The sequence below is a fragment of the Boleophthalmus pectinirostris genome, unplaced genomic scaffold, assembly GCF_026225935.1.
Source record: "Boleophthalmus pectinirostris isolate CB_2022bp ecotype Guang Dong unplaced genomic scaffold, ASM2622593v1 HiC_scaffold_4, whole genome shotgun sequence".
Taxonomy (NCBI): Eukaryota; Metazoa; Chordata; class Actinopteri; order Gobiiformes; family Gobiidae; genus Boleophthalmus; species Boleophthalmus pectinirostris.
The window spans coordinates 32,626,546-32,640,698 of NW_026571353.1; the positions used below are offsets into that span (position 1 = coordinate 32,626,546).

General features: G+C 39.7%; 1 protein-coding gene across 2 annotated transcripts in view; it reads right to left on the reverse strand.

Moving 5' to 3' along the window:
* Nucleotides 1–385: 385 nt before the first annotated feature.
* ccser1 (coiled-coil serine-rich protein 1) overlaps nt 386–14,153 on the reverse strand; it is a 506,315-nt gene continuing 492,547 nt past the window's right edge. For both annotated transcript variants that reach the window (XM_055161268.1, XM_055161270.1), the window contains exon 14: nt 386–1,312. In XM_055161268.1, the coding sequence (XP_055017243.1) occupies nt 686–1,312 (627 nt within the window). In that variant the 3' untranslated portion in view covers nt 386–685. The remainder of the gene's footprint in view (nt 1,313–14,153) is intronic.

Here is a 14,153-nt window from a genome sequence, read left to right on the forward strand (position 1 = left end):
TGGTTCAGTCCTGGTTCAGTCCCTATGTGGCGCAAAAGTCCAGGATCGCAGTTTAAGTCACGAAAACAGGAAACGTCCTTTACCCATTTTTTCCATTCTTCATTTAAACACAAAATTGAAAACTGAAAAAAAAAACAATCGTTATCCGTTTTTTCATTTTGGTTTTGAAGACAAATAACGAAGAAAACAGTTGCTTTTTCATTTTCTTATTTTTGCTTTTATATTGAAAAACTAATGAACGAATGACACACAGATTTCCCACGTTAAGTTTGTGACCTATAAAAAAAAAACAACATGGCCCAAAAATTCTGAACTTTGGACTTTGGGCTTTCAGAGATGAGACAGAAGGAAATAGAAACAAGGACTGTGGACGATTTGTGGAAGTTTGTGGAAGTTTGTGGAAGTTTGTAGAAGTTTGTAGAAGTTTGTAGAAGTTTGTATTTTGTCCCTACATACATTTTTAGGAAGAATTCTTTGTAAACTTTTATAAATGAGAGCCTAGATCTGGTCTGGCTTGGTCTCCGTGAAAATAGAAAAGTTTAATGTCATACTGTGAAACATTCCAGACAAAGAAATAAAATCTCCACGGAGAAAAACATTTGACGGACGATCCCCCAGAAAATTTCCGCAGTGCGCCTTTAAAGTCAGCGCTGGTTGGCGAAACTACGACTGATCCGGCGCTCCCTCAGCTGTCTCTCTGCGTCAGGGCCTGCAGTTCAGCCGTCTGGAGCGAGTGTTGGAGGAAAACATTTTTACGACTGTAACTGTGCAAAGAGAGGGGACCGCGAGGGGGCTGTCCCAACCGCCCCGTGAACGAGGACGACGAGGAGGACGAGGAGGACGGGGTGGGCGGGGGCGGGGAGCTGGGGTCAGAAGACGAGAAGGTGCCTCTGCTCAGACTGTGGAGACTGGAGGAGGCGCTGGAGCCGACCGCCCGGGGGATTTGGGACACGGCGGGGGGGTGAGCGTCTCCTCGTTTTGCGGAAAGGGGGGCGCTTTGGGTTAAAGACTCCGCCGAGGAAGACACCACCTCGAACTGCCGACCGCGAGACGGCTGCGACGGGGGGAACGTCGACGCGAGGAGGGCGGCGTTGGCGGCGTGGTGGCGGGTGGAGGGAGGGGCCTGGTGGTGGCGCTCTTCTCTGGCAGTGTTGGTGCGCCCGTGCGGAGGGTGGTGAGGCGCGTGCTGGTTAACGTGGTCCCCGGCGTGTGGTGGCGCCGTAGCTCGCGCCGCTCTTCGCTCCCTTGGGCCCAGGCTGCTGCTGCTGTTGCTGTTGTTGCCTGCTCCTGACCACCGGCCTGGAGGGTTGGTCTGTAAAACAAAACAAGAAAAGAAAAACACAATTTAAATGCACTGTAATGGATTTTTAAGATCTTAAAAACATAAGAAATGTGCTTCGGAGGGGGCGTAGTTAAAGCGGGAGCCACTGCACTGTAGAAATTTTATATATTGTGATGCTCCGCGATATTATTGTGAGAACTTTGACGATACGATATTACGATATTTATGTTATTGTTACATCCCTAACTAAAAATGCATGTTTTCAGAGGTATCTTTGAGCAATAAAACAACATGGAATAAAAGAAAATGTTTGATGCCATTCTGTGGGACATCCCAGACAAAGAAATAGCATCTCCATGGAGACAAACAAGCGACCGACAAAGCCAGAAAAGTTTCATAGTGTACCATTAAAGTGCCCATCTCATGCAAAATAACTCTTTTTCACATTGTATCTTCTGCACATGTACAAGCACAATTTGGGTTTTGGAACATCCATTACACAATAGTTATGAAATCTTACTGATTTCTTGGAGGCGTCACAGACCAGGAACTATAAAAGACCGATTATTGCTCCTCCCCCCGCCCGTCCTGAGAAAGCACAGGCTCCGCCCTCCAAACGTGACGTAGGCTCTGAGTGAGCCGCCCTTCCTCCGCCATCTCAGGGAGGGAGGGGGAGACAGACGTGCACCCTGATAGTGGTAGGAATAAACTTTTATTCATCATGGAGATACAGCTCGTTCAGCCGCATGTGTTGGACCCAGAATCAGACGAGGACTTTGAGGAGCACGAAGCTCAAGCACCGCGACGACATCAGCTGAACATTACTGATTGGTAAAGTTTTAATAAACACTAGTAGATAAACTTAATATATCGTGTTCACTGCAGTGTAGAACAATGAGCTTATGCTGTCGCTTTTGTTTAGGTGAAACGCTACATCATACACGTCATAGGTGTATCTGCCGCGTCATCGTTGTAGCAGCTTTAGTTCGTTGTCACATGGGAGGGAACAGAAATACGCTGCAATTTGCTAAAAAAAAAAAAAGCTGAATCAATCTAAAAACCACTTGGGCGACATATACAAGGCCCACACGTCACTCTTAGAAGGTAGAAAGCTCTGAAAAGTTGATTTTGCATGAGATGGGCCCTTTAAGTAGCACAATAGCACTTAAAAACATGAAAAACACAACTAGTTCAAAGTTATTCCTCAGTTTTCCTATGCATCCTGAGCATCCTAACCATTCACCAAAACAAGTTTATAAGCACTTTTCACAACTTCCAGAAGCCACAGTTTTGCCGTCACAGTAATACTAACAGCTACTAGCATGCTAACAGTGCACTTCCTCTTTCACGAACAATACAGAGGTTTATAATTCCATGCAAACAGCACACAACAGTCTCATTTTGACCTCAAGAGCAGCTTATACAATATATCTGTACTGGGACAAGACAAATTTTGCTCAAGTGCATGAGGGAAAAAATGAGTACAGCCACTTTAAGTAGGTCTCTCAGCTGTCAGTGTTTAATTTATATCTGCTCTTTTTCCAGAACTCTTTGGAGAGAAAACTGGTCTTTAGGGAACAAGAGAGGAGTGTCGTCAAGATAAAAAATCAAACTAGATTTCGATACTAAGGAATAGACTCTGTTCCGATTTAGATACCAGAATGATATTTAAAAACACTCTCATTTAGACGGTAGAATGTCACTTTCAACATTAATTCGTAGTATTTTCTTTGATATTCCGAGGTGGTTTTATATCTGTGTAATCCCTCAGTGGTCCAGGGGCGTATATTCGTCTATGTTCTCTTATATTTGTTCTGATACAGCTCAAGATCGTTCTAAATCTATTCAGAAAAGGTTCATTTCTGTGCCGTAAATCAGGAAAGAAAGGCAGATGAAATAGACAGATCGCCGGAGTTTGGGAGAGGGAGGAGAGTAGTTGTGCAGTCAGTTTGTGTTGTTAATTGTGTGACATTTGTAGAGCGATCTTTCCCAGCTCCTGTGGCTTGTTTTAATTGTTTCTAAACCAAGCGGAACCTGCTCTGTAACAAATGCAGCTCCAGACATGCACCCAGACACAAGGCTGCAAACGTATGGAGGGAAAGCGGACGACCCTGTACGATCTATGGTTAGAGGATATTGACAAAAATCACATCTCGGTATATTTTGGATTATCCTGATCCACATATCAACATATATTTATTACAGTAAAAATGTATTGGTTCTGTTCAAAAGAGAATTTGGTAATACTTTATAATAACTTCACTTTTGCGTTAATAAAGGATGAAGAGCTTGTGAAACTTATGCCAGTCCAATTTTCCTTTTACAGAAAAAAGATGAAAGAATCATCAGCAAACCCAAATTGAAATTCAACAAATTGGTAGAACTTCATATTTTAAAAACTGTACAAAAGCAAATCAAAGTTGTTGTTTGTTGTTTGTTTGTCGTTGTAAAAATGTTTCAATCAAAGATGTTAACCTATGGAACAGTCTAAACGAAAAACTCAAAGCTTCAAAATCTATTCAAGTGTTTAAAAGAAATGTCAAATATAATATGCTAAAAAGTTTGAGATGGCAGAGTAATTGTCCTTTTGTGTTCATGAATAAGTCGTTAATTTTGTGTATGTCACTTAAATAAGTTGCTTATAAATGTAGCTGCTGAGTTTATACATTAAGTTGGAACTTTTCTGTGTGTGAAAAGGACAGATATTACAAGTCTATACTTGTTTCTGCTCCTTTTCATTCACATTGATGCATGAAACATAATTATTTTATATTCATCTTACAGGAATGAAACAAATAAAAAATGATATGAAAATGAAATGAAATGAACAAAGATCTATTTCATAATTAACTAATAATTTATCAAGAATGATTCAGGCTTAGCACCCTAACACAGAAATGTCAAACTCAGGCCCAGGGGCCAGATTTGGCCCACGATATAATTATATTTGGCCTGTGAGATCATATCAAATATGCATTAGAGCTGCACGCGGGCTACAGATAGACTATAGAGACATTATTTATTTAAAATGTTGTTATTATTTTATTCTGCTTGTTCTGGATTCATTGTTTAATTTAAAACTATTATTAAACATGTATTTTAATAAGAAAAGGTTTAACGTTACATATCTCAAAAGAAGAGAAAACATGCAGATGTTGTTGAAATTTTTCAATAAAAATTTTATGTGGCCCACAACTTAGTCCCAGTTTTTAATTTTGGCCTCTGTGAATTTGAGTTTGACACTGCTGCCTTCACCCTTTAATTCATACACTATTACTAATACTAATAACTTAATACAGTTATATAAACATCTGTTTTTCTTTTATAAACAAACATTTTGTGGAATCTGATTAATCACATTATTATCTTACCTTATACATGTAAACTTCAGATCTCTAACTTTTTGCACTAAGAAACTGACAAAGGTTAAAAGAATCACACTGTAGCCCCTCTGAGACTCGCTGTCACTGTGGAATCGGCTATATTTCTTGCGAGTGATAACGGGTGTAGCTCAGTGACATTTTCATTTTGTCAAAGTGGCTCTCTGGATTAAAAAGTTTAGAGACCACTGATCTACACCATCTGCCATCTTACGCCCAGAAAAATACTCATCTTCATCAGCGTGTCTATTAGTATCCTATGCCACAAATTAATTACACTGTTTTTATTCTTGGACAAGTTTGCAGTGATATTTTCAGGTTAATTAATTAAATAAAATAGTGTATATGTAGCACTTCTTCTTACACAATAATCATATTATATTTTTCAGCATTATCACATTGTCATTACCTTAAACACACACATCTCTTATTCTGTGAACATTATGCACAAAGCCTGAATCCGACAGCAAAGTCTGTGTCTCTCTCAGCACAGAACAGACTGAATGGGGAGGAGGCAGGAACAGAAGCCACCTGTTTCCTTTCACACTCCACTACACTGCCTTATGCAACATCTCCACTGTCCCCACGCGCTCCACACAACCGCACAACCACACGAGCACACAACCACACAACTGTACGACCGCACGATCACACAACAAAAATATACTGAACACATTTTTGTCCTACTTTTTAATTCAGTGAGTAATAAACACTTCACTAGTAACAATTTCTAGATCCATATTTTCCATATACGGCCCTTTAATCTTTTTAATCCGGCCCACCGAACTTGAATAATAATAATAATAATTCTCATTTCAATAAATATCAAATACTGTAGGATTTGAAAGACAGATATTTTGTTTGTAATGCTTAGTAATGATTTTCAATTATGGAATAGTTCCATAACATGGGATATTTCTTTCTCTTATGAGGCGGTTTACCCAAAAACTCCATCCATCTGCTCCTGGTCCGGCCCTTCCGTCAAATTTTAGAACACCTTTGTGGCCCACGAGTTAAAACGTTTGTCCACCCCCTGTTCTAGATCCTTGTTATAACTAATGGACTAATATTTCTTGGGAAGCAAAGGGTTAATATAATGGAATGGAAATGGACCAATCACAATTTTTCTTCCAGTGGCGTCTGGGTAAATCAGTGACTCCCCCTGCAGGTATTGAACTAAAGGAAACACCTGCAGGGTCTTCGGTGGCTGGAACGAAGGCTCGTGCAATTCAAGTCAACGTGGGGATGAGTTGGAGATTGACAGTTGTCTTAGCCCAGAGGTGTCAAACTCAAATTCACAAAGGGCCAAAATAAAAAAACTGGGTCATGGGCCAAACTAAATATTTATGGAAACATTTCAACAACATCTGCATGTTTTCTCTTCTTTCGAGATATGTAATGTTAAACCTTTTCTTATTAAAATAAATGTTTAATAATAGTTTTGCTTAAACAATGAATCCAGAACAAGCAAAATATAAAATAATAACACAATTCTAAATAAATAATGCCTCTATAGTCTATCTGTAGCTGGCGGGCAGCTCTAATACATATTTGATATGATCTCGCGGCCATCTATAATGGTATCGCGGGCAAAATTTGGCCCCCGGACCTGAGTTTGACATGTCTGGTTTAGCCAATCATATTTCATTGAGTTATGGGCGGGATCATATCACGACATCTTCCGGGCTGTGATAGCATGTATAAGAGAGACCCCAGCATCAAAAAACACACTGGCAGCCTGTATTTGGACACCTCGGAGGAGTCTGAAAGAAGGACAAGAAGAGAAACACCCGAGAACCAGAGCTCGGAGCCAGCGGCCAGGCCAGATCTCGGAGTCTGTGGAACTCGGAACCTGCGGAGGCTCTGAGCCTGTAGAGCCCACGGATCCATCCATCTGTAGTTGTTGAACAGCAGCTAATGATTATTAATCAAATATATGAAGTAAGTGAATGTGTGATTCGCTTCATGTAGTTTTTTTGGTTTGTTTGTTTGTTTGTTTGTCTTAAATAAATGATGTCATGATAGCAATTGATTCTAGTGAAGGCCCAGGGTCTAGGTCCACGGTTCGCCATTGTTCGCCAACTACAGTCAGACCTCACTGCTTTATACACTGCTCCACACAACTACACAACTACACAACTACAGTCAGAGCTGCTCTTACAAAACACATCTACACAACCACACATACAGCCAGACCTCACTCCCGTATACAACATCTCCACTATGAATGAATTATCCAGACTTTGTTGGCACGGTTGTGGGGCAGAGGGCACACTCGTACGCATGCTGTATCATTGCCCTCAAGTGAAACTATACTGGAACACTGTAATTGATCGGCTGTCTTGTATGTTTGATGTGCAGATCTCTCCATGCCCGTTGCTGTGCTTGGTTGGAATAAGAACTCAAGACCTTTCATCCCAAAAATTAGATCACTGTTTTTTTTTTTTATCAGCTAAACGTATTATTATGATGAACTGGAAGGAATGTAAATATAAGCGCTTTGACATAGACAGTTGGTATAAAGACTTAATTTAATTTCTATGCTGATGGACAAAGCATCGTAAAATAGAATAATATGTTGTTGGACGATGTCAAAATATATGTGTATGTAAATGCTTGTATAATGTTTTGTAAGTGTAAGTGCGTTTTGAGGTTGCCAAAAACAAACAAACAAAAGATACGTACAGTGTTGGGGAGTAACAGATTACATGTACCGCTGTTACGTAATCAGAGTACAAATTATGAGTAACTGTATTCAGTTACAGTTACTGTTTCAATGAGTGGTAATTGGATTACAGTTACTTTGCTGAAATAAGTGGATTACAAGGCGGTATTTTCCTGCGCGCGCAATAAATAGCGATGTAAACGTCATGTTAAAGTTGGCGGTGTCAGTCACACAGTGGAAGCAGCAGTGCATTGGTAAAAACGCATTTGTGTCTTGGAAATTCTTCTCCCGATGTGAGATAAATAAAAAAAAACAAATATAAAATCGCCTACAACTTAAATGTGAAACAGGAGCTACTGGCACCGGTGAAAACAACCTGCATAGACTCATAATATCTGCACTACTGTCCTATACACACAACACACACACAACACACACAAACACACACACACACACACACACACACACACACAACACACACACACACACAAACACACACACACACACACACACACACACAAACACACACACACACACACACACACACAACACACACACACACACACACACAACACACACACACATTCATCATCGTCATCAACCTGAGAACCCGCGGACCACGTCTCCTTCCGTAGTTACAGCGCGGACACGACGTCTCGTGCGCCGCGTGTGGACTGTGTTTACTCGCGTAAACCGCGCTTCCTCCTGTGCGCCTCTAAACCAGAACTAACACCAGGACTAAACCAGAACTAATCCAGGACTAAAGCAGGACTAACCCAGGACTAAACTAGGACTAATCCAGGACTAAAGCAGGACTGAACCAGGTTTAAACTAGGACTAAACCACAACTAAACCAGAACTAAAGACCTGGTCTAGACCTGGTCTAAACCAGGTCTAAAATCAAGAGTAAACCAGGTCTAAAAATCAGGACTAAACCAGGACTAAACCAGGTCTACACAACATGACTCCTAACAGTAGGTTGACATAATTTAAGGTGATCTCATATAAAAAATTATTTCTTTATCAATAATATTTTTGAATCTGGTGAAGGAAAAGCTGATCTTGTTATTGTCTTTTAACAGACAAAACCTCTTATATTAAGATCTCGTGGTCTTTGTTTCTCTACAGTAAACAGTTGTTTATTCATGGAGACTTGGGCTCAGACATTTGAAGACAACAAACAAGAATTTTGAGGATGTGGTCGCTACATTCATGTCGTTTAAAAAAACATGACAATATCAAGTAATCCAAAGTAATCAGATTACGTTACTCACTTTAAGTAATTTAATGGATTACGTTACAAACTACATTTTGGGGTGTGTAATCTGTAATCTGTAGGGGATTACATTTTAAAAGTAACCTTCCCAACACTGGATACGTATAAGGGAACAGAAAATATGTCAGTGTAAATTTGATTTGACAGCCCTAAAATGTAAATACAACTCTGTACTACACACAGTGCCCCCAACCACGCCCATGCCCTTTTTTTCTCTCTCTCTTTGTGTGCGTGTTAGTCTTGTATTTTGTTATGTCTACTTTGTTATTAATGTGCCGGGTATCCATTCCCTCAAAAATAACAAATTATACATTAAAAAAAATAATAAAATCAGTACAGTCAGACCAAACTGCTCCACACAACCACACGACTACACAACTACAGTCGGACCTGCTCTTGAAACACACAACGTCTGATCAAACACAGACAAGGTTATGGTGACATTTTCAGTTGTGTTATGCTGAACACGACTGCAGAGAACTGGTTAAGTCAACAGGAGACGTCTGTATATGCAACAAGGCGTTTTATAATTGCAGGTTTCAGACGGCTGCTCGGTTTTATACAGGCTTATACACAGAGCTCAGCCAACGCCAACGCCGGCCTCACTCCTCCCATACACTCAAATGTAAAAAAAAGTTGAAGAGTGTTGTTGTTGTTGTTGTTGTTGTTGTTGTGGGGTAATTAGGGAAGCGATGACAAATAATAATCACAAAACCTATAATTTTATTGAAAGATGCACTGTGTAACTTTTCTGGTATCACAGCCTTTATTTTTTATTGAATGGATTTGAAATATATTGTATTGAATCGAATCGAAATCGAGATATGTATCGTATCATGGCTTTTGAATCGCGTTATGTATCGTATCGGCAACTTCTGACTGATATCCAGCCCTAATAAATATTGACCCCAAAAGAATATTGTCAAACGATAAGTCGATATAGTAATTATCATGACAGGCCTGAAATAAACTAGTATAATGCACATGGACCACAAAGAAAGTACTACGATTTGATGATGAAAATCACATTCTAAGGAGATTTGATTTGATTATATATATATTTTTTATTTTATATTATATTTTTTTTTTATTCATTTTTCATTTATTTTTATTTATTTATATATATATATATATATATATATATACACACACACATACATGCATACATATTTTAATATTTATTTATTTTTATTTATTTATTTTTTGTGGTATTGAGTATCGAGTCTATTCCTTAGTGTTGAAATTGAGTTTGAAATGTTAGTATCACGACAACACTAATACATATAGCAATTAAGAATTCTAAAATCATTTCTCATTTTAATGCCATAATGTGGAACTTAACTGGCAACGCAATGATGTCTCCCTTGAGTAAGTTTTTAAAATGTGTTTTTTGGACTGAAAACTACTCTACGGACATTGGTTTCCACATAGCTACATAGCTGATATCGTTTAACTTGTATTATTTGTGTGTAAAATCCTTCAGTCGTTTAGATAGAATCCTAGCCAGGCTGGCGCCACCTAGTGCCTCCTCTAAATATCATTTCTCTCCAGCGACGAGGTCAAAAATCAAAATACAAAAGACGGTTCACAAAACCCCGGAAGTGCAAGTTCGGGCACCAGCCAATCAGCGAAGAGCCATACATTCAGTGTTGGCAACGATTCCTGAGATCGAGGATTTAAAGCCGGAACAAAGAGAATGTTTGTTGAATTTTATCAAAGGGAAAGACGTTATTGCCCTTCTTCCTACGGAATTTGGGAAAAGCTTAATATATAAGTTAGCGGCGCATTACATATGTCACGACCAAATACCAGCGATTGGTTAAATGATAAAAAGTACCCGCCTACTGTTGAGTGAACGAAATCTAATGCTGCGAGGTCAGATGGTTTGTACAAAGTGAAACGAAGTAAAACCGGCTGATGAATCAGGCTAGTAGAATCCATGACAAAAGGAGAAATTTATTTTGGTTGAATACGTTTCACAACTCACCCAAGCTGCTTCCTCAGTTCTGGTCAGACACTGGGGGACACATATATCTGTCTGAAGGGAGGAGCTAACTACACTGAAACTGCTCTGAAACTAACACACCTACTTGTTGACAGTTTCTGTTTGTTAGCTCAGCCTATTGTCTCCTTAATCTTTGAATTTTTCTTTGTCTATGGTAAAAATGCATAAGAAACTTTACTTAAGGAACCTTGAGGGCTACAAAGTGGGCGTTTTTGTAGAGCTCCGTCTGTTTATATGTCTGGCACTGAGACATTTGTATTGTTAATATATTGAAGTTTAGAGGGTTCACAAACATTTTATAGGTTTTATATTATGTAATATTGACTCTTGTGAGATTTAAAGGTTGTATAGAGGATTTTTTAAGGGAAAAGAAATACAGCGACAGTCCTTTTTCAAATGTTGTGTACGCAGGACAGCACCTTCCTCCTCCACAGCTCCTCAGTAGAAACACCTCCTCCCGCCTCCTTACTCTAGAAATCACACTTGTTTACAGCCAGTGCGAGTTCAGAATTACTGTTGAAGTGACCTGTCTAGAAGTAATTTAGCGACCTACACGTCAGTTTTTAGATCCTTTGTCGTCTTCATTCGTGCAATCGCTGGAAGAAATCTCCAAGAATCACCTCAGTTTGTCTTCGCTCCTTTTCCCCTCCTCTTCTTCTTTCAGCGACCTAAAAAACTGACTTTCTTTTGCGGCGAACTGGTCGTGGATTCTCGTCCGCCATCGCAACAAACTTTGTGCGAACTACGAGGAAGCTACAGTTTGAAAAAGCCTCTAAGAACCGCCGCATAAACTACATAATCCCCACGCGAGTCAGTTACACTAGAAATGTACGAAGTTTGATTGACAACCTAACAGCCAATAGAAAAAGAGGGAGCCTTGTTTTCTATTGGCTGATGTTTATCTGGCCTCACTACATCTACAGTTGATAGATTTTCATTCTTTTTTTTTTTTTTTTTTGGTCATCATAATTACAAGGCTGCTGTGTCTCTGTAATGGTATTTTAAACTTTCATTGACAATTTGAAACTAAAAGAAAATCCTCCATACAACCTTTAAGTCATGTTAGAATGATGTTATCTTATCAAAAACATACCAGGAGATGTGTTTTATTTCATTCACACGTTTGAGTAACATTTATAATTACAATTAGGCTACGTTCAGACTGCAGCCTGTAGTGACACAAATCTGATTTTTTGGCTTCTATGTTCCTGTATCTGATCTTTTAATGTCAGTCTGAACGACACAGATCCGATTTTTTTAAATGCAACCCAGGACACTTGGATATGTGCTCCTGAAACCGATACATATCTGATCTTTTGACATGCGACTTCAGTCTGTACGGCCAAAGCGCATTCATCCACCTACACGTTATCAACAAGCCACAAACGTCACTATTCTGCGCTGAAGTCGGCGAAAATTGATAATGAACTCCGTGTCACTGAAGCGAAGCACATCACCACTCACCACTCTTGGCCACGTCTCCACATCCACACGTTCATTTCAACGGACTGTCCCACAAAACACCACGGCCAAAAACCTCGTCCTTCTTCCTCTCAATCTCCTTAAAACAAGTAAGTTGTTCATGTTCTGCTCCAGTACGAGAGGAACTTTAAAATCTCCAGGTGCTCAATGCTGTGTCCATGTTTGGACACTGATCACGCTCGCTGCGGTTGACGTCATCGTGTCTCCAGTGTGCATGCGGGACACTTTCGGGTCGTTTAATGTTCACACTGGAGTCACATACAAGTCGCATTTAATTGGAAATGTGAACGACCTCGCAAAAACATCGGATTTCACAAAAAAATCGGAATTGAGCGTTAAACCCTGCAGTCTGAACTTAGTCTGTCTAGATCCCCAAAGCTCAAAATGCTCTGTTCCACGTTGTGATGTCACGAAGCTGTAGATTTCAAATTAACATCTACCTTTTATCTTTCAGTAGACATGAGTAATTCCTGGACTGAAGTTATCCAAAATTATTGCATGATATCCACATGAAATCCAGTGTTTTCTGTCTGAGAGAAGATTAAATACGCAGGATTTGTGAGTTAAAAATGTGTCAGTGAAACAAAACACAAGTCCAGGTCTGTTGGTGATGAAGAAACAACATCATAAGAGACCAGAAAATAGTGTAATATGGGCTCTTTAAGGCTGGCAGTACGATTTGAAAAAGAAATTGAATAACGTATGAAGTTCTGCAGCAAGCGTGTTATTTAACTCGGATTATTATAGAAATCTACCACTCCAAATGAGCAGATTATCACCGGTAATTTTGCTTGTCTCCATCTCATAAAACGCTAAAGACTCTAGAATATTGTGATCGTATTTGCATCGGTGTGTTATAGCTAAAACGCAATTATGCTTGTGTGCATCTGTGTTGGCGAATTGATATTAAAAGCAATGTCATTATACTGTTAAAGCCGTCAGGAGTCGTTTATGTCCTTTCGAGACCATGTAATTAGCCATAGCCGTATAGAATGAATGAAAGCGATCTAAAAGAAAATGCTAATTTCATCAAACGGTGTGTTTTATGAAGTCACCCCATCAGGCGGGGATCAGGTTTAATATGAGAAGAAAAGACGAGATGAAGAGATCGCAGACGCAGAGAAAAACAATATGTCCGTAATTATAATTCATGCATATGGAAAAATGTGGCATAGTAACAGCTCAAAAATACACAAAACAGAGCAAATACAGCGAAATATATATATATATATATTTTTTTTTTTTTTCTCCCCATGTATTTGAGCAAAATAGGTCTTAGCCAATAAGAACTGTTATTGATAAGCAGCTCACGAGGTCTTGAGGCAATTACTGTATTTTTAGGACTATAAGGCTACGTTCAGACTGCAGGACTTAACGCTCAATTCAGATTTTTTTGTGAAATCCGATGTTTTTGCGAGGTCGTTCACATTTCCAATTAGATGCGACTTGTATGTGACTCCAGTGTGAACATTAAACGGCCCGAAAGTGTCCCACATGTGCACTGGAGACACGACGACGTCAGTGGCAGCGAGCGTGATCACTGTCCAAACATGGACGCGAGCATTGAGCACCTGGAGATTTTAAAGTTCCTCTCGTACCGGAGCCAGAACATGAACAACTTACTTGTTTTAAGGAGGAGATTGAGAAGGACGAGGTTTTTGGCCGTGGTGTTTCGTGGTTCAGTCCGTTGAAAGGAACATGTGGATACGCAGACGTAGCCAACAGTGGTGAGTGGTGATGTGCTTCGCTTCAGTGACACGGAGTTCATTAACAATTTTCGCCTTCTTCAGCGCAGAATAGTGACGTTTGTGGCTTGTTGATAACGTGTAGGTGGATGAATGCGCTTTGGCCGTTCAGACTGAAGTCGCATGTCAAAAGATCAGATATGTATCGGTTTTAGGAGCACATATCCAAGTGTCCTGGGTCACATTTGAAAAAATCAGATCTGTGTGGTTCAGACTGTCATTAAAAGATCAGATACAAGAACATAGGGGCTAAAAAACTGGATTTGGGTCACTTCAGGCTGCAGTCTGAACGCAGCCTAAGTCACACTTTTTTTTCAT